The sequence below is a fragment of the Octopus bimaculoides genome, chromosome 7 (assembly GCF_001194135.2).
Source record: "Octopus bimaculoides isolate UCB-OBI-ISO-001 chromosome 7, ASM119413v2, whole genome shotgun sequence".
Classification (NCBI taxonomy): domain Eukaryota; kingdom Metazoa; phylum Mollusca; class Cephalopoda; order Octopoda; family Octopodidae; genus Octopus; species Octopus bimaculoides.
The window spans coordinates 40,490,410-40,512,848 of NC_068987.1; the positions used below are offsets into that span (position 1 = coordinate 40,490,410).

Here is a 22,439-nt window from a genome sequence, read left to right on the forward strand (position 1 = left end):
GTTTGAAGAGGTACGCTTTTACAGAACGATCGACAGACACAATTTCTGTACTATCATTAGCGAAAACCTCGAAGAAAAATGTTCTTAACCCAAGATGAAAGAACGACCGTGCGAAATGAATAACAAGAGTTATTGTGTGACATCAAAGATGTATGTGTAATGTGAGAGTGTGAAATGCGACATATAAAAATATAAAAAGCAGGCCGTAAATCCTGTCTGTTTCTCGTGAGTGGAAAAAAAATCCACTCTAACAGAGACGAGAATAAAAACCGCTCTTGTTGAGTCGTGTTGACTATGTTTGGAGATGTTGGTAATGTGTAGTTCAGTCTCCATGGCCGTATTTGTTCTTTAGTCGAGGTTCACCAGTTATAACTTGGTAATCCGTAGTTCATGCTGCGTTTTTTTCTTCGTCGGGGGTCACCACTTTAGTTCATGCTGCGTCGGGGGTCACCACTTTAGTAGAAAGTGGGTTATACATCTTTAGATTGTATACCTGACTTTCTACTATAAAATTGAAGAAATAGACGGAACGCTGAACTCCAGACTAAACAACTTAAACAACATTTATTTACTTGGTAAAACATACATATCTTTAGTTATACATCTTTAGAAGTGAGAATAACGAGCTGTCGAGTATAAGACCGAAGATGTAGGGACAGCTTTTAAACACACGTCCATGCTCAATCGCTGGCCAGCGAGAAAGAGAATGAATTGAGCGGGAAACGCTTGCTTTATTAATTCTACGCATGTGCAGGCGTTACTACAGCATCAATTTACCTTTGTAGCAGTTGACTATGGCACTGCTACACCAGTCATTGGGTATGACTCCTTCATGTAACACCTGGTTAACTATACAGGTGACTAAACTATAACCCACACCGCTAGATAGTTTAAGCATTTCAGTGATTATTCCTGATGGGCTGGGGGCTTTCCCCATCTTCATATCCTTCCTGGCTTTATTTACAATGCTACTGTCTGTCTGGATTGCTGGTCCCTCTGTTGGATCAACATTATGTAGACTCTCCTTCTCTCATGCATTCTCTAAATTCAGAAGCCTTTCACAGTAACACTTCCAAGCCTCTTTCTTTGTAGAGTCGCTAACTGCAAGTGAACCCTCACCCATGTGAACACACTTCTCTCCTATGACATTACAATTTTCTCTGGTACACTGTCTTGCAAACCAAAACACCTCAAGCCACTGGTCCTCACACAGCAAAACATTGGCTACTTTCTTTTCTGCTTCACCCTTGGCTAAGTATACCTGCCTCCTAGCTTCCCTTCTAACTGCCTGATATAACTCCTTGCTACCCCCACATTTCCAGTCCTTCCAAGCCTGTTTCTGTGCTCTGATGGCCCTATCAACTACATTGTTCCACCACCATGTCACCCTAGATCTGGTTGGGACTTTGGACCACCCACAAATTTGGTCTGTGGCTCTCAGTAAGTTGTTTCCCAGTTATCCTTTATACTGCAAGTTTGTAACTCCTCCTCCTTCTCATCAAAAGCTTCAGTTAGGACGTCCCTAAACCTCTGTCTATTCAAAGGATCTTTAAACTTCCAGATCTTTCTTTTCCAAACTGGCTTGCTTCTTGGGCACCTTCATGCCCACTAACGAAGTCACTAATGAGTAATCTATGCTGAGGGGTACATTCTTCATCAGGGAAGGCCTTTGCATTTAAGAGCAACCACAAATCCCTTTTTCTGGTGAGGATGTAGTCAATCTGGCAAGAATGGTCACCAGATTTATAGGTTATCAGGTGACTGGCTGGCTTTCTGAAGTTGGTGTTGCAGATCAATAGGTCATTTGTATCACTGAACTCCAGCAACCTTGTTCTCTCTTTGTTTCAGGAGCCAATTCCATGGCCCCCATGCACTCTATGAAAGACACTTGGGAGCTGCCCAACATGTCAATTGAAATCACCAGCCACAAAGATAAGGTCACTGTCATTTATCTTCAAAGTGGCCTGCAAAAGAGTGTCATAAAAGCAGTCCTTCTGTTCATTTGGCAAACCCAATTGTGGGGGCATAGGCAGAGATGAATTTTGCAGTGCTATTCTGCAAAACTAGTCTAAGCTTAAGTATCCTATCACATATTCTGACTACTTCAATTACCTTATTTACCCATTTCTCTGCTAGAAGTATGCCAACATTTCCTACCCTGTACCTGTTGCCCTCCCAGAAGAATCTATACCTATACCTTTTCCCAGTGAGGAACCTGGCTGGAACTCCCTTCCACTGAATTTCTTGGATGCAGCACATAGCAACACATCTCTTTTCAAGCATCTCAACAATTTCACCTGACCTACCCTGCAATGTACCTACATTGACAGTGCCAACTCTGAGGGAATGTATGGGGGGACAGGAGGTAACATGGGGAAGAACTGCAGTTATTGGTATTTGAGAAGAAGACTGTAACAAACATTTGCCAACAGACATGACATAGCATTTTTACTCATATTTAATCCACCAATGCTACCTCCATTGGACATGTGTGCTGTACCAGCATTAGTACAGCAGTGTTAGTACAGATACCAGTAAATATGCATAAGTTGACTTAAGTTAGCTGGTTAGTTATTGTTACTGTTATTAGTAGTGGGTGCCATTAAAGTACAAATATAGGTAAATAAGATAGTTGAATAAACAGGATAAGGGTAATTAATTCGTTATATATAGTGGGTGACTAATTAATTAACTATTAAATAACTAAGCAGTAAACAATAGCTGTTTTTGGTGGCTCGGTGGTTCAATATAATGATTGTAAATTGATTCCATTGTTAGATGAGACAAGCCTGCATCTTCATGGAAGAAATCTTACATTTGAGGTGTCAATAGTAAGGAGATTAAAGATGGAATGATTTTGTGGAGAGCTAAGTGTATTAGAGGTGGGAATTGGAGAGGTATTCAGATAGAGAATAATGAGAGAAGAAAATAAGTTTCAAGGGATAGGAGTTAATAAGGAGGCTAGCAGAGAGTTATAGTAATAGAGGTAGAAAATATGAGGAAGAGGAGAGGGTGGTTTAGGTAGTATGTAAATGGTAACCTTTGTGTTAGTTTGTAAGAAGGCTATAGAATTAATGGTTGAGATAGTAAGAAAGTGAATGGCCATTATTTGAGGGAAATAAGTTGACTGGTTCAGTGGCTGATTACTAAAGTATGTAGGGAAGTATGATAGAAGATAGAGGGGTGGATAGAGTGGGGGTGAGTTGGTGGTCAATATAGCAGTTGATAGTGGGGGGGGGGTGAGCAGTTGATAGTTGGGTAAAGGAATTAGGTTGGTATTGGAGAGGGATTGGAGTTTACTGTAAGGGAGGTGGAGCTCCGTTAGTCAAATATTAGTAAGGAAGAACCAGAAGTGCAATCTGTATGAGTATTGAATTGAGAGGCGGTATTGCAGCTAGTATATGTTGTCGTGTGGGTAGAATTGAGAGAAGATGGCTTGAATCTGGTATTATTTAGTTGGATTACTAAGGATTGTATTATTGCTAATAGGTGGGTTAAAGTTTGGGTGTTCAGAGGATTGATATTGAAGTTTGAGTCTGTTTGAGGAGGCAATTATGGATCCTAAATTAAGTGTGGTGAAGTAGGAGATTTTCACAGATGATTTATTAAAGATAGGGTAGTATTTGTGCTGTGGTGGGGAATTAGATCTTAGGATTTTAAAGAAGAGTTTAGGTAGGGATTTAACTTTGAGAGAGAAAGGTGGTGTGAAACATAAGATTTCCTGGCCTTAGAATGTTTAGAGTGTGTGGTTGTAGTGGATGGATCAGGAGAGGGAGGCTTGTAGTTGTTATAGGCTTGGGGTGGCCAAAGGGGCTGCTGAGTGCAATGTGTAGGGGGAGTTTTTTGAGGGTTGTTGGATTGGTATTGAGTGGAAGGACAACCTGTAGATTTGGGGTTAGTATTGGGAAAGAGATGTGTTAATTTAGTTTTAAGCTTAGTATTGGGGATATAATAAATCTGTTCATAGAAGCCGCTTATTTGGAGGGTCTGATTATAATATGGGGCATGACTGTTAAAAATTTCTTCATCTGCGGAAAAGTTGGAGATTCTGATAGAACTACACTATTAAGAGTAAATTTAGGATGATTAGATAGGATATTGATATATTGTAAAGATTGGTTGGGTTTATGGAAAGGGTGATATAGATTTGTATTTAAGTCCAGAGTAAGTCTCAGAAATTGGCCACCTTAGTGTCAATTTTGAATGAAATACTCAGTTTATAGTTTTTTAAAAGCTTGTGTAGGGCTTTCTTAAAGCAATCCATTGATGGTTGAGATAATCCAGTTGCTGAAAGGAGAGTATCATCCTTGTATAGTTCACCAGAGAGGTTAGGGAAGTATTGTTTACTTTGAGAGAGAAGGAATAGGCTAACTAGGTCAGTAACCAGGGTTGAGTTTGATGCATCCATGGTTATATCAAAAAAATTTGTATATGAGTTTCAGATCCAATTATTATCCTTAAAGTGAATTAGAGTCTTCCTTGCAGCCAGGATGATATTGATGTCAGAGCAAGAGATGAGTGCATATTTTCGGGCAAAGATTAAGGCTTTATTTAAGAGAATTGGTGATATTGAGGAATAATAATTTGAGATATTGAACTGAAGGAAATGGGTATGTTGTTTATCAGAAAGAGAGAGAGAGACCAGGTGATGACATCGCTGGTGCAATTCCAGAGCTGAAGCTTAATGTCAGTTCTTCCTAGGGGTAAAATATAGTCGATAATGCATTTACTAATTCAACCTAGTTAGATTTAGTAGGGCAGATGAGTCTAATAGAAGGCTTAGTTGAGAAGTTGGGTTTATGGTCCTTGAAGGTGAAGTGAGAGGGTGTATGGTTCACTTCTATTTAGTAAATTTAGATTAACAATGAGCTTACAATGGATGTTGTTAATCTCATTAAGAGCATTGCTATGTGAATGTTTATAATTTGAGTTTAGTTCCTTTGATATGAGGTTAGTACACATTTCCAAGGGGAGGGAGTAAAGATTGCCAGTTTTGTCAGAAAAAAACATACAGGTGTGGTGAAGACCTTATATTAGATATAATTTTGGATAATTCTTTCTGGAAGGAATTAATATAATTAGAGAATTAGAATAATTAGAGAGTTATGTTTTTTATCATATGTATATCTTTCTCAAAATTAGCAATACAGAGTTTGGGGGTGGGTTTTTATGGGGCTTTAGATTGTAAGAGTCCTTTTCATTAGAAGATTCAGGGTTATTAGATTTGAGGTTGAAGTATAGGGCTCTCCACCTTATTCAAGTGATGAAATCATTAGTTTTCTGTAGTAAGAGTTCCATGTAGAGATCCGTAGATGGGATTGGGATATTTTTTGTAGATGTGCCCAAGAACTACTTATCCACGAGTGTTATCTATAAGTAGTGCTATATAGTTCATAGATGAGAATCAGATATTCTCCGTATAGAATACACCTACACTTGAGTGGGTAGAGGAGTAAACGTAAGGATCGATATACAAAGAATATTTAATACATTAGGAGAGTATTGTAGTCTGCTTGAAGCATTGTGTATTGTTTGTAAAGAATAAAAAGTTTTGAATGGTACAACAATGCACTATAATACAAACAATGAGCTATATACCTGTTGTAATTTAGTCATCTATAGTCTGATATGATATTTCGGAATAATATTCCTTCTTCAGATATTCTTAGATGGAGTCGCTGCTATAATCGGTTTTCTAACGGCTTTTCTTTTTTTCTTTTTGGAAGCATCTCAGCAGTGATCTCACGAAGCTCCATCCGGAATTCCTCATGAGAAGTGCATGAGGTTGGCCATGTCTCAATCTCGTGTGTGCTGGTACATCCATAGTGCTACAGATGTACCAGTACACACGAGAATGAGACATGGCTGACCTCATGCACTTCTTATGAGGAATTCCGGATGGAGCTTCGTGAGACCACTGCTGAGACGCTTCCGAAAAAAAAAAATGGAAAAGCCATAAGAAAACCGATTATAGCAGCGACTCCATCTAAGAATATCTGAAGAAGGAATATTATTCTGAAATATCATATCAAACTATGGATGACTAAATTACAACAGGTATATATAGCTCACGGTTTGAATTATAGTGCATTGTTGTACCATTCAAAACTTTCTATTTTTTAATACATTAAACACAAAGAATGCATAAAATGTATACAGACTGTCTTCATTTAACGACCACTCAGAGTTACGATGAACTTTACGAGCCATCATTACATATTTTACAAAATATAAAAACTTAAAAACTTTGTCGTATTGTGCGCTGTACGAGAACTGCCATTGTGATGGCAGCACATCCCGAGCACCCAGCCTCACTTGCTCTCTCACTCTCCTGCCTATGGTTAGCCAGGCAACACAGTGATGCTCTCTGTACCTATATTACAATTTCATCTCTTTTTTCCATTATCTCTTGCACCCCATACTACAAGATGCCTCCAAAGAGGAAGAATACATCTTCACCTGTTGTCTGCCTTTCCAAGGTAGAAAGGCAGACAACTGAACTTTTCCGATGTTATCAAGAAATTTATGACGGAAAAAAGAAGATAACAAAGCAAACAACACTGACAGGATTTTTCATGCATTTTGATGTCAAGAATGAGTTGCTTTTGTAATCTTTATCCAAAGTAAAACAAAGTTATTATGTTTGAGTTTCCTTTAAACCTTTTCACCTTTTCTATATAATCCTGAGAAAAGTTTATTAGGCATCTTATGTACTGGGCCTGGAATCAGAAACATACTTACGATGTCTGAGCTACAATAATACAGTATCCATATCCTAACTTTTAAGGTTTTCTTTGTGATAATCTTACTGTTACTTATTCATTTTTCAATAATTTATGTTAGTGATTCTTGGCCCTGGACTGCATATACTTTATACAGTATGGTATTCTGTTTTTATATGTATGTACAGTACACTATACTTATAAAAAAAAATATGTACCCCATGAATATTCGTTTAACGACGGGGCTGTTGAAATGTAACTCGGTCATTAAATGAGTACAGTCTGTATATGTTTAGATACAAAAAGGTAGTGGAACAGTGTAGTTGACAGGGCATATTTGAGTGAAGAAACAAGCCTGGAAGGACAAGAAGGGCGGACAAGAAGCAAGGAACTATATCAGGTAGCTAGAAAGGAAGCTAGGAGAAAATTATACTTAAAGTAAAGTTAAATTACCTTCTTGAGTCATGCCAACTCATAAGAGCCAGTTCCCCAGTTTTCACGGTGTATAAATTCTCCACCTGGACAGGATGCTGATCCATTGCAGGATTACTCATTTTTGCCAGCTGAGTGGACTGGAGTAACGTAAAATGAAGCATTTTGCTCAAGAACACTATGTGTTGCCTGGTCCAGGAATTGAAACCACAATCTTACGATCATGAGGCCAACACCCTAACCACTAAGCCATGCACTTCCACTGCAGTTATATTTAGCCAGGGATGAAGCAGAAAAGAATGCCAATGTTCTGTAGTGTGAGAATCAATGGCTTGAAGTATTTCAGTTTGCAAGACAGTGTGTCAGGTAAAATTGTGATGTTGTAGGAGAGAAGTGCATTCTCATGGATGATGGTTTACTCTGCAAAGAAAGTGGCTTGGAAGTGCCACTATGAAAGGCTGCTAAAGGTAGAGAATACACAGGAGAAGGATACACAGAAGCTTGGGATAGATGAATGGTTGGTGAGAGCTGTACAAGCTATGTACAGGGATGCTGTCAGTACAGTGAAGGTTGGCAATGAGCATAGCAAGGAATTCAGTGTACAGGTGGAGTTTACCAAGGATCAATTCTCAACACCCTGGTGTACATCATAGTCCTCCAGGCTATAACAGAGAAATTTAAGACTGGCTACCTTTGGGAGCTCCTCTATGCTGATGACTTAGTTCTTGTGGCTGAATCACTAACAGAACTCGAGAAGAAATTTCAGGTGTGGAAGCAAGGCCTTAGAGTTTAGGTTAGTAGGAAAACAGATAAATCACAAATGCCTTCAGGGTGATGGCCCTGTTCAATATGTAGATAAGGTGTAGGTAGAAATTTGACAAAGTGTACCCAGTGCAAGCTATGGACACATAAGAGGTATCAGAGAGAGGTTAACAGAGAAAGTAGTCTTTGTCTGTGGCAGGTGTATAGTACAATAAACACTAGGAATATACAGAAAATAGACCCTGTCAAATGCCCAAGAGAATATTTAGAAGTAGTAGATGACTTCCAATATCTAGGTGACCAAGTCACTAGTGGAAGTGGATGCTCTGAGAGCATAGCTGCTAGACTATGAATAAGCTGGGCAAAGTTCAGAGAGTGTCTACCTTTGTTGGTAACAAAGGGCCTTTCCTTCAGAGTATGATACCATGCAGAGTATGATGCCATGCAGAGTATGATGCCAGATTGTATGATGCCATGCTATATGGCAGTGCAAAGGCTTATAAGAAATGAAGCTAATATGCTTCACTGGATGTGCTATATCAGCGTGCATGAACAACAGATTGTAAGCATATTGAGAGAAAAATTGGGTATAAGAGGCATCAAATGTAGTGTGCAAGAGAGAAGACTGCACTGGTATGCTCATGTGATGAATATGGATGAGGATACCTGTGTAACGAAGTGGCAATCTCTAACAGTGGAAGGAACCTGTGGAAGAAGTTGATCCATGGAATGAAGTGGTGAAGTATGATCTTTGAATGTTGAGTCTCATGGAAGCAGTGACAAGTGATCAAGTCCCTTGGCGATTTGCTGTGCTTTAGAAGACATGTCAAGCTAAGTGAAATTGTATTTATGGCCAGTGCTGGCGACACGTAAAAGGCAGTCATGCCAGCAACACGTACAAGGTACCCATGCTAGTGACACATAAAGGGTATCTGTGTCGGTGACACATAAAAGGCACCCACTACACTTTGTGGTTTAGTTGGCTTCAGGAAGGGCATCCAGCCATAGAAACCAAGCCAAACCAAACTGGAGCCTGGTATTGCTCTCCAGCTTCAACTCATGCCAGTACAGAAAACTATACTACATGTTGTTGATGATTATATACACACACACACACACATAGATATTTGAGCGGTCTATCCCTTATTCAATTAATGTGTCTTGTCTAGCAAGCTACATGGTGACCATGCTGGTATCATTTAAAAAACACTGAGTACATTCTGTAAAGTTGTTGGCATTAGGAAAAGTATCCAGCTGTAGAAACCATGGAAAAATAGATGTTAAATAATGGTGGAGATGATGATTATATATATTTATACATACAGACACACACACACACACACATATATAAATGTATGTATGTTTATAAATCTAATAAACACTATTAGTTTTATGCAATAAGAGCATGCCAGACAATATTTTTTAACACATCTAGTGTCTCAGTGTAATCTTCAGGCACCGCCCACATGGAATAACAAACTAAAAATGGGACAATAGGATGACAGAAGTGAGAAAAGGTGAGAAGGAAGTATATATTAAAGGTGGACAGTTGAAAGACTGGAAAACAAAAAGAAAACAGAAAGAAGCAAAAGCTGGGAGGAACTAAAGTTATTTCCCTTTTGACCATAAAATATATGGCTGAAAAGTTAGTGGCTTAGAGTCTGTGGTACAGCTTTTTAATTCGGTTGGTAAGCAAGCTACTTACCACACAGCCACTCCTGCCTCTATAAATGTAAAGGCAGACGAAATAAAGCATTTTGCCATGTGTGCTAACATTTCTGCCAGCATTAATGTGCAATGTTGAAGACAGAATAGGAGAAATAATAAGAACAAATGGGAGGGGTAGAATATGAAAGAAAGAAAGAAAGAAAGAAAGAAAGAAAGAAGAAGAAGAAGAAGAAGAAGAAGAAGAAGAAGAAGAAGAAGAAGAAGAAGAAGAGATGGTGGAAGGAAAGAACATAGGAAAAAGACATGGATATAGAAGAGAGCAGAATTTGCAAGTTGCTATCTGTTTTGCCAGCGGTCTGCCATTTGTTATTAAGATAATGTGGTAAGGAAAACAGTTGATAACACAGACACATACACACATACACACAGAGGCACAAAAGAGCATACAAATACTATTTGTTTTATCAAATATATAGAATTTCTTAATAGAGGCACAATGTCAATTAGGGAGAGGAATACAATATCAATATATTCTGGAGAGAAGATATAGATGGGTGAGTGGATAGAAGACAATCAACTGAGAGATTTGTGGTTCATATCCAGTCATCAGTACTGCACATCTGTTGTCAACTCTGAAATGGCTTACTCCACCTAGTTGTAAATAAAAAACGACTAACCGACACTCCATCGGTTACAATGATGAGTGTTCCAGTTGATTCAATCCACAGAACAGCTTGTTTGTGAAATTAAGATGCTGAGCACTTCACAGACATGTATAACCTAGACATAGCTCTTAGGAAGATTCAGCGTGACACAGAATGTGATAAGGGTGGCCTTTTGAAATAAAGCTATTACTCATTTTGCCATCTGAATGGACTGGTGCAATGTGAAATAAAGTGCTTTGCTTAAGGACATAACATGCCACCAGGTACTGAACTCATGACCCTATGATCATGAGCCAAATACCCAAACTACTAAGCCACATGCCTACAGATTAGGAAATAACTTGACTTTAAACATCAATCTAGGATATTTGCATGCACAACAGCAGCAGCATTGTACCAGATGTGAGAGCAATACTCCATTGAGGATTTTAAAAGAGGTTTGTTGAGTATAAATAATTATCAGGGGCTAAAGAGAAGGGTTGGCTAATAGGACGCTGTCCTAACTATGTTAGGGACATGCTTTCACAAAGAAAGATCCTTGATAGTGAGACCCAGTAATTAGAGTGATTTTGAAGGCTCAAACTGAGTACTGCTCATAATTAATAATGATAGGGTTTGATGACGTTTATTTGATATGAGAAGCATGTTTTCTTGCAGTTGACAGAGACAAAATTGGCCAATCCCTTTCAAAGCAAGACCCCAGTGAGAGAAGAGTAGGTCATCAGTAGATCAGGCTTATGGAAACTGTACTGGTGGTAATGAATGAATGAATGGATGGATGGATGGATGAAAAATAGATAGATAGATATCTTTCTTTATTAGCCAGGCAAGGTCAAACACAGAGGGGACAATACAATGTAGTACTTCTCTTTTCAAAAGAAAGAAAGAAAGGAAAAAAAGTACGATCAAAAGGGATCGAAAGCATTTGGGACATGTAAACAGCAAAACAAGGCAGGGTAAAAATGTAAAACAGATTAGGTTTGTCCAAGGAAAGAAAAGCCTTCGGAAAAGACCATGGTAACCTCAGGCAGAAAAAGTAACACAAGAGCAAAGCGCTCTCTCTCTCTCTCTTTTGGATTTACAGGATCATGCTTAAAGTGGTTTCATCATTTACACGTACCATCTTTGCTACATTCACCCACCTTTTATTGAAAGTTTTATGAGATAAAACTTCCCTCTCTATTCCCACCTTTCTTTTCAAGTGGTACTTGAAAAGTTGATGATTGATTGGCCAGAGAGGAAAGTGTTTGTCTCTAAACCTTTCACATGAGTCAACCACACACATTCTTTCACCATAGCCACCAGTACAATGAAAACTGCCTTGCCTTCCTGGTTAAAGGAAGGTGGCAGGGCAATATTCACGATAGACTCAGCCGATAACTGAATTTATCCTACATATGACAGCAGCCATTCAACATAAGTCCACAGGTCAGAAATGGTTGGACACTGCACGAGTTCATGCAGAATGGTTTCATCACTCTGACCGTATCTCAAGCAAGTCGGTCCGGTGTATCTCAAACCGTACCTGTAGAGCTTATCCTGAACAGGCAATGCTTCCTGATAGCACTCCAGGCCAGGGATCTCTGGTGATTTTTCATAGGTCCCGGCCCGAAAGTTGTCCTGAAGAGGCGGGTTAGGTGATCCCCGTTGACACCCAGATTCTCCCCAAGAATGTCATCACACCTCCCCTCAACTAATCTTCTACAGAATGCCTATGTGGAATTAAAGTCGCACAAGTTTGGTCCCAGACAGCAGAGTTGCTTGAGAGCAAGGTGGCACTCACAATGCCATTCGCCTAGCTTCAGTCTCTGTTTGATCCATGACTGCAGTTTGGCCAAAGAGATGAGCTGCAGGAAAGCACGCCTCACAAACGGCAACCACACCTGTTCACCATTGTCTATGAAGTGCTGGAGATGTCGCAGTCTCAGTGTATGTCTGCACATCATCAACCACGGCATGCCCAGCTCTCCATTTAGCAGGTGTTGACAGTAAATGGATCACCTAACCATCGGAATGCTTCCCTTCCACAAAAAGTGGAAGAATATGCATTCCAGTTTGGTGACGGTAGGGTTAGGACAAGGGACGATGGTCAGGGAGTAATAGATGATGGATGTGATGTACATGTTTACCACCTCCACCCGACTTTTTAGGGATAGCTTTCTCTTGGCCCATTGCTGGGTGAGAGTGGCTACCCTACTTGTTATCTTGTCCCAGTTCTTCTCCATTTGGAGGTCCGGTCTGAGCCAGACCCCGAGCAATTTAACCAGTCTGCCGGTCCAGTGTTGGATGGCATGGGCCTACCTCTCCAGGTGCCGAGCTGCAAGCCCACTGACTTTTCTGAATAAATTTTCACCTGCTTCATATTCTTTTAGTTTCTTGCCGATCAGGTTGATATGCCTGTGGCTCGACACTATGATGGTGATGTCGTTCGCATATGCAGACATGCCCCTCCTGCATCCCAGTTCTTGCGGAATGCTCCTCAGCATCACCAGCTTTCATAGTAGTGGCTCTAGAGCCAATATGTACAGAAGCAACAAAAGGGGGCAGCCTTGATGGACTGAACACATGATTTTAAATGGTCTTGATGAATGGATGGATGGATAGATATCTTTCTTTATTAGCCACGCAGTGCCAAACACAGAGGGGACAATACACTGTCGAACTTATCTTTTCAAAAGAAAGAAAGAAAAAAAAAAATACAATCAAAAGGGATCGAAAGTGTTTGGGACATGTAAACAGCAAAATAAGGTGGGGTAAAAATGTAAAACAGGTTTATCTGTGGAAAGAAAAGTCTACAAAAAAGACAGACAGACAGATAGATAGGTAGAGAGAGAGAGAAAGAGAGAGAGGTCTCCATTACCTTAGAGACATTAGAAGTGAGTGTACTAATTGGTAGAGTCAAAGAGGTTGCCTTTCTTTGAGATAGGGCTCGTTGACTCAATGTGTCTGTTATATTAATATATCATTCATCATGATCCTTTGTCAACTTGATTATAAGACATTGTAATTAATTCTTCCCATACCTTTTGAATGTAGTATCATTGGTTGTTTAACTCTAAATGTCTCAGTTTTTCTGTGTAGAATTGTTTACCTTCCATATTTTTGCAATTATTCATTTGTCCTTATACTTGCTCTTAATTACACTGCGTACTTAGACATTCTTGTATGTATCTAGCTTTTGTTTAATACTTTTTGTTAACATTGAAATAAAATAGCTTTCTATTGACCTGTCTTTCCTTCTGTCCTTTCACAGAATGTATATGCATATATGTGCATCATTCATACATATACATTCATATACAAAAGTTAAAAAATACTACGAGTAACAAAACAGACAACATTCACTGTACACACAAAAGCAGAGTAATAAAAGCAAAACAATACATATGCATTGAGTATTTGCATATACAAACCTCACTCAGAGTACATACATTTACAGCCCTCACTCACAGACCACATACATTTACAGAACTCACTCATAGACCACATACATATACAGACTTCACTCATACTCCACAATGAAATAAAGGCACTTTAAAAAAAAATGGAGCTTCCAACAGTTAAGCACTCAATTTTGAAGTAAGAATGTAACTGTTTTGTTGGTGTCAGCTTTACAAACTGCAACAGTTTGCTTGTGGGTTATGTGGGAGCTTTAGGTAAGTAGTGTGTCACCTTAACATCAGAGAAATTAAACTTTAAAAAAGCATTACCGTCCAACTGAACATAAAATATCACTGCACCCCTTAATTAGTCTCAAAAAAGTCAAGAGTTAAAATTTAAAAAATAGTTATCTTACCTGTCTAAATGAAGCACCTATGATGTTATCGGGAAATATATTTCTGTGAGAATGAAGAATAAATATAATTAATTTAGTAGTAAAGTAGCAACAGTTAAGTTTCATTGCCATATTGAAGCATAATTCTGAGGTGTTCTAATCCCACAAAAGTAATCCTGGAGCCTATGATAAAGAAACCTTGTACAAAAACTTTGCTAGGAAATTTTGCACAGATATTTACTGTGCATTAACATCTGTAGCTAATTTGTTAGACATTAGTAGAGGTTGTGAAGACTGACATTTAGTCATCTTTTATGGCTTCATTCTACTTTGGGTTTTATTGTTGGTAATAGGCTATTGGCAATAACAAATGACCTTATGAAGATATAAAGCAAAATTAAAACATATATAAACAAACATATATACTTATATTCCTTATTAAAGCATTTTGTTGTCTGGATAAAATAAAATACTTTTTGAATTACAACAACACTGATAATGTTATAGTAAAAGTGTGTTCTATTAAGTGCAATCACCACCCTCATGTTAAAGTCCATGTTTCCAGGCTTCCATGGATCAGACATTATTCATTGAGACAGAATTTTTCTATGGCCAGATGCCCTTCCTGTAGCTTACCCTCACTTGTTTCCAAGTAAGGAAATATTTTCCATGCCCAGACATGTTTTCATGGATGATTTGAAAGAAAGGACACTGCTTGTATGACACTGACACTCATTTAAAACCATCACATGATGTCAAAATAAGAAGAAACCAACACAATCGTGTGTGTGCGTGTGTGTATGAGAAAGAGAGAGAGAGAGAGACAGACAGAGACAGAGAAAGGGAGGCTTTCAGTTTCCATTTACCAAATCCACTCACAAGGCTTTGGTTGGCCTAAACCTGAAATCATGTGACTGAGAACTAAAGTTCTCAGCCACACAGCCATGGTACTGTGTGTGTGTGCACGTGTGTATGTGTGTGTGTGCGTGTGCACGCGAATGCACACATGCATGTGTGTGTGTGAATCTAAAACAGTTTTATACATAAAGGGGTTAGGTGGAGTTGGTGTATCCAAAAAGTACTTTGCTTTATCTAGGTACCACCATTTTTGTTGATTTCTCTGAGCTGGAAAAAGAAATAAATTGTCATTCCTATTTGCCCTTTCTCCCTAAACTGTTTGTGAAGTATTTAAACAATTCAATGGTGAATACCCTATAACCACTAAAAGTGAATTGGTTGATTAGTTTAAATAGTTTACATGCAGCATATTCGCCCTTTCTCCCTAAACTGTTTGTAAAGTATTTAAACTATTCAATTTTAATGGTGTGTGTGAGAGTGTACACACACAAACACTTACATGTGTACATTTCCTCTCTTATTTCTCTCTGAGTAGTAGGAAGAATATTAAAATTAGGATAATAATGAAGAACTAAGGAAGAAGCATCTTAAAGTTTCAAATTTTATTCAAGGAGTATGGTAAAGGATTTTCTTTCTTTTTTTTTTTTTGTATTATCAACAAATGTATTTCTGGAGTTTTCCTTCATCCATGTAAGTTTTCCTTAAATTCTCTATATAAGTTCATGAATTTGTTGTAGTTTCTGTTTTTTATATGGAAGATCTATGATAGAATCTTTATAGTAATACACCTTGAATGTTTAACACCATTAAAATTAAATAGTTTATGTAGAAAGGTGGAAATAGAAATTACATTGTATTTCTTGTTCTATCTCAGAAAAACCAACAAAAATGGTGGTGCTTAGATAAAACAAATAACTTTTTGGTTTACTCAGATACATTAGCTGTGCCCCCTCCTTATGTATAATTGTTAGCTATGCTGCATGTAAACTATTTAAACTATTCAACCAATTCACTTTTAGTGGTTACAGGGTATTCACCATTGTCCTTATAAAAAGAAAATAAAAATCCTGCCACACACTTCTGCATATGTAAAAAAAAATTCCATTTTGGTGAATTTACCTATAATTAGATTCACTTTGAGAAAAAAGATTATAATATATTTGAGAACCCTCTAAGTTCTGTTCCAGAAACCACATTCATATGTCATTAAATAAATTACAGTTGTTTTATGAAACTAGTCTAAGTTTGTGATTATTTTAGAATTATTTACAATTTAAATGAAACACATAGGTTTATTACAGCTAAAAATATAGTCTATACATCTTACTTAACATAAATATTACTATAAGAAAACCACAAAACTCCAGTATTCATCTTGAGAAAACATCTCATAGATGTACAGTATTAAAAAGCACAGAAATATCAGTAGCAGATGAAGTGCAATCAGCAGCAGCAATGGAATTGCTAGATTCAGGATTTCTATGTATTTACACATCATTGGTAGCAAGTATCCACAATCACTGCAGGGTTAGACAAATTTCACCCCTACTGATATAGAAAAAACAATGATTAACAAATCACTGGTGTTGCGAATAGCTGGCAGGCTGGGAAAAATTTATTAACAATAGAAGCAGTATTAGTTCAGAATAACAATCTTACTTACGTATTGTAAGAAAACTACAACACTGTGATATTCCACCACTACTGGATGCTTTTCATCAGCTACTGATACTTCTGTGCTTTTTAGCACTACACATCTATACAAGATGCTTTCTCAAGATGAATACTGCAGTGTTGTGGCTTTCTTATAGTATATCCATGTTATGTAAGATACACAGATTGCTATTCTGAATTAAAACTGCTTCCCTAACTAATAACAAAGAAACAGAGTAATGAAAGGGCATAAATAAATTTGAGAAATTAAGAAAAACTTGCAAAGTTACACTAATGAAGGGAAGCCCAAAATGCATTACAGAAGATAAAAAAAACCATTAGTTATTCCATAAGTAAACTTAAACATTCTGAAATAAACTTGAAAAAAGTAGGGGTCTTTATCTTATTCATGCATAAAGTTTAATTTTTATTGTACAAGTTTTTTGTACAAGTAATTACAATTAACTGTCCAGAAAAATAAACGGCATGGCTGAAAAAGTCATAAAAGGATAATTATACCCTAATTTGCATTCATGAAATGTTAACAATAAAGTTGGATCAAGAGGTTTTAATGGAACCAGACTGAGATGGTAGCTGCTATCAATTAGCATCAAACATCAGCAAGCAAATACCATCTTGATAGAAATTCAGGTGACAGTTGTGAGAGCTAGCTATATGGCTGAAAAGAGATGACGAAACCTAGCTGGAGAGGTGATGTGTCGGGTGTGAGGCAGGTACCTGTTTGTTTGTATAGCAAGTCATACCTGCAAATTTCCACAATTTGAATGGTGATGATGATCCTGAAATTGACTTAAGATTGAATAAATCAGTTGACTCAGTAAGCAGAGCTTCACATCAATGAGTGGAAGCTTGAGTATTGTAAAGCAGTTGAAAGGAATGCCCTAAAACAGTGCACATTCTCTCCTGATGACCTCTGAAACTTACTGGCATCTGGTATGCAGATCTTTTGATTGGCTGCACTTGCACAAGCAAGCTGCTTCCACGTCAAATGTGTAATGTCCAATAATTATAAAGACTTGTTTGACAATAACCTCTCTACATATTCTATGATCTAGTGAGTCACATGCAACTTCCATCCAAGCCAAACACTAGCCACTCTTGCCCAAACATTCCTCCACAGAACATTATCCCACTAGTTTTCTCTTCTAGCTCATGTTTTTCACACAACTATTGACTAACAGATGTTCAAGTTGAAAATAAACTGTATCAATCTCATCAATCTTAAATGATCTGAAGGTCATGGGTTTGATCAGGTATGAGTATGCTATTTCCCTCATTGACTACAGAAGAAGAAAAAAACTAAAATAGAAAAACACTCCAAAGACTTTTGCACTGCAGTGAGTTGCTGATTATCATATGGTGGATATTAAAACACAATATTCTGTAGCATCAGAGTAGATCAAAGTTGTTGATTATCATGGGGAAAATATTTTTAAAAAAACTAAAAAAAATTATTTTTCTGTGATGCAGAGGCAGACAAAAGATAGAAGAATGTAAGACTGAAAGCCCATGGGAACTACTATATGCTGATGATCTTGCCCTCATGGCAGAATCTTTAACAGAATTAGAAAAGAAATTCCAAGTGTGGAAACAGAACCTAAAATCAAAAGGTTCTTAAAGTAAACTTAGCAAAGATCAAGGCCCTATTAAGCAAGAAATTGGATAGGACCCTTCACCCATCTAGTAAATTGATATGTAGGAAGGGTGTAAGCAGATACTCCAGTCAGTGTAACCAGTGCAAGCTATGGACACAGGAGGTGCAGTGGAATAGTAGGAAGGCTAACAGAGAAAGTAGTGTTTGTATATGGAAGATGTACAGGAACCATAAAGACCACAGATATATGAGACACTGATTTCCTTAAATGTCCCAGTGGCTTGCTGGAAGTTGTAGATAACTTCTGCTACCTAGGTTACCTAATTAGCAGTGGACAAGGTTGTATAGAAAGTGTAAGAATGGGAAAAGCTCATAGAGCTTTTACCTCTGTTGGCAACAAAAGGTCTCTTACTTTGGGTGAAGGGAAAATTATATGATACATGTGCATGAACTGAGATGTTGCATGGTGGTGAGACATGGGTCTTGAACACAGAAGACATGTGAAGGTTGGAGAGGAACGAAGCTTATATGCTCTACTGGATGTGCAATGCCAGTGTGCATGTACAAGAGAGCATTGGTGTATTGAGAGAAAAGTTGGGCACAGGTGGGATTATATGCAGTGTGCAAGAGAAGAGACTGTGCTGGTTGGGTCATTTGATGCAGATAGATGAGGACAGTTGCATAAAGAAGTAATCATTTAAAGTGAATGGAAGTTGTGAAAGAAGGAGACCCAGGAAGACATGGGAAAAGCATTGAAGTATTAAGGAGATAACAGAGGACCAAGATATGTGGTGCATTGCTGTACTTGAGAAGACCTGCTTGCCATAGCAGAAATGAGATCCTAAAACCAAGGTGCCACATAAAAAGCATTGGTGTAGTAGCTGGTGCCACATAAAAAGCATTGGTGTAGTAGCTGGTGCCACATAAAAAGCATCCAGTACACTCTGTGGAGTGATTGACATAAGGAAGGGCTTCCAGCTGTAGAAACCAAACCAAAACAGACTATGGAACCTGGCGTTACCAGTTCCTGCCAAACCATCCAACCCATGGAAAACGGTTGTTAAATGACAATAATGATGATGATGATGATGATGATGATGATGAAAATATAAAAGCTGAAGAAACAGTGTGCAGGGAGCCTGGCAAAGATTCCAAATGCGAAAGGCTTATAATATAAATTGAAAGGTAAATCAGTTACATTCATTCTTTTACAGGTTTAAAGCATTGGATTGTAGCACTGTGCTGGAGCATCACATTTAAGGACATGTATATAGTTGATTATGCTAATCCCAGTAGTATTTTGTATGGTACTTAATTTATCAATCTTGCAAACAGGGAAAGGCAAAGTTGATTAGGATGGGATTTGAACTCAGAAGGAAAAGAAGCTTAATCAAATATCTCAAGGTATAAGATAGGATGCTCTACTGTTCTACCAACCATCCATTGGGAATTTTATTAATAAGGAAAAGAAATGAAGGGAATAGCGAATAAAATAATAGTTTATTGTTATCAGAATCATTGTTTTACATTCCAGAACATTCACTTGCCTCTGTGTGTATGTGTGTGTGTGTGTGTGTGTGCGTGCGTGCGTGAGAGAGAGAGAGAGAGAGAGAGAGAGAGAGAGAGAGAAGGCAATTATTATGTGCTTAAGAAGTTTCTTTCAGGTTCAGTTCGATTGCATTGCATCTTGTGTATGTCTTCTACTGTAGTCCTGAGCTTGAGTAGATTTTGTAGATGGAAACTGAAAGAAGTCCAGTATATGTATGTGTCTGTGTGTGTACCTAGCATTAAAAAATATTAGTGAACACTCCTAAACCCTGCACAGAGGCAGGATGTTCATGCAGGGTTAGCAATGTGAGTCCAGTGTGGGGAGATGCAACTCCAAAGGTAAAGTCAATGAGGCTGAGGTAGTGCTGGAAGTGTTGATAGCAATAGCAGCAATAACACATCCGCTGGTAACAACAAAAGTGACAGCAATTGCGGTAGCAACACCAGCAGCAATAGCTACAGCAACAATAGCAACAACTACAAAAGTAACAATAGCACCAGCAATGTACCTGACAGTAGAAGCAACAATGGCAGAAACTACAGCACCAGCATCATGTCCAGCAATAACAGGAACAGCAACACCAGCAATGTATCCAGCAGTGACAACAGTAATGGCAGTAACAAGAGCAACAGCAGCAAATAACAACAGTAACAACAGCAGCTGTAACACTAGTACAAGGGCACAGACATAGCAATGTCAGATCTACAGAAAATCCATTCAAGCATCATCTTAACAATCACAGGTCCTCTTTTAGGATACCAGAGAGGTACAACATTATGTCCCTGGCCAGCTATGTATGGTGTTTAAAAGAGGAAGGTACACCATACATATTTAAATGGAAGCTCCTAGAACAACCAGAACCATGCCTCAATAGGAGCAAACAATGTAAGTTTCACTCAGCTAAGAGAGCAAGAATCTTGAAAAACTTGCTTGGTCTGGGGACCTTCTTAAACTCCAAAAACATTTAGCCAGTGCCTTCATCAGAGGAAATTTGTGTTTGCAAACATGGAATTCCTCCAATTTCCTGACACGGGAAAAGTAGTTGACTATATGTTGACCCATCTTAGATGCAAATGGAACTGGTCTAACAGAGATAACACCAACCTACTCACATTTATTGCCAGTAGAATTTCATTCCAGAATATTTTGTTTGCCAAATTTACTAACCATGATGCATTCCTCCATCCAGTTTCAGGGAGGTCATGTACCTCAGGCCGATGAGTCAAATGAGTCACCTATACAGCTAAGTGCTTTATAGGTGTGAAACCAATGGTTACTCTCTGACCAGCCATAACAAACAACCCTATAAGTATATATGTATGTGTGTGTGTGGTAGTTGTAAATGGATTTTTCTTTTTCTTTATAATGTTTCACTCATTAGACTATGGTCATGTTGGAGCACTACCTTGAAGGGTTTAGTTGAACAAATCAACCCCAATACTTTTTTTTAAAATCTGGTACTTATTCTATAAGTCTCTTTTTGCCAAACTGCTAACTTACAGAGATATAAACAAACCAACACTGGTAGTGATGGACAAACAGACACGCACACAAGCATGCACACATGCACACACATACACAATGGGCTTCTTTCAGTTTTCATCTACCAAATCCACTTGCAAGGATTTGGTTAGCCTGAGACTATAGTAGAAGATGCATGCCTAAGTGTTATATAGTGGAACCATGTGGCTGGGAAGCAAACTTCTTACCACACAGCCAAGCCTTTGTTTCCAATACTTTGTAAAACATGCCTGGCCATGGTGAAATATTACCCTGCTTGGAAACAGATGAAGGTTGATGTCAAGAAGGGCATCTGACCATAGAAACTCTACCTCAAAATATTCTATCAGACCCATGTAGGCTTGGAAAAGTGAATGTTAAAACTATGATGATGATGATTCCCCATAATATATATGAAGCTTATTATTGCAGAGACCAGTAGGGTACAGATATACAATACATAAAACAATAAATGTTGTATGCATAGTGGGGAGGGAGCACCATTCTAGTGGTCAGCCCAGAGTGTATGTACATGAATTATGATACATAAAATTGAGGACTCATTACTAAACATAATAAACAATTTTATTTCTCAGGAAATATCATGTTTTATAGCCAGAATATCAGTGAAGGTACATCTTCAGGGTTGTTTTATCTGTTAGAAACAACAAGCAAATCTTTCTCTCTCACTCTCAAATCTCATTTCCACCAACTTTAAAATGCTCCAACATTGTCTGACTTGTATAAGCACAGGAAAGTAATGATGATGATTATGATATATACTCATACATTATTCTTAATATTGTTTTCATTAATTTTTTCATGCATTCCTGGACTAATAAGTATCTTTTACTGAAAGAATCAGTTTTACAACAGGATGCCATTCAACTTGGAAGTGGGTGTGGACCTCATAATATAGTGTTGAGTCAAAAGTTTTGCAATATTTTTATAACATATTTGCTTTATTTGTCAAGTTACAACAAAAGCAGCCTAGCATCTAAAGTAGAGACCATTATGTTGCACTGTCTGAAGCCACCTTTCTGCCTCTCCATGCCTTGCACAAGTGCCCCATACAAGGTTAATCACAAGATTCAAACTTATGTCTTCTGAGCAGGTTGTCCAATACCTTAAACACTGCTTCTGTACAAAAAGATTAAAGACTTTAAACATTAAAGGAGCCACAGTACACTCTCACACACACATACACACACGCACACACACACACACACACACACACACA

The 22,439-nt window shown here is 38.1% G+C and overlaps 1 protein-coding gene across 8 annotated transcripts in view; it reads right to left on the reverse strand.

Annotated features, from left to right (window-relative positions):
• LOC106875848 (excitatory amino acid transporter 1-like) overlaps positions 1-22,439 on the reverse strand; it is a 321,485-nt gene that overhangs the window by 234,184 nt on the left and 64,862 nt on the right. For all 8 annotated transcript variants that reach the window (XM_052969531.1, XM_052969535.1, XM_052969533.1 and 5 more), the window contains one exon: positions 14,046-14,088. In XM_052969531.1, the coding sequence (XP_052825491.1) occupies positions 14,046-14,088 (43 nt within the window). The remainder of the gene's footprint in view (positions 1-14,045; positions 14,089-22,439) is intronic.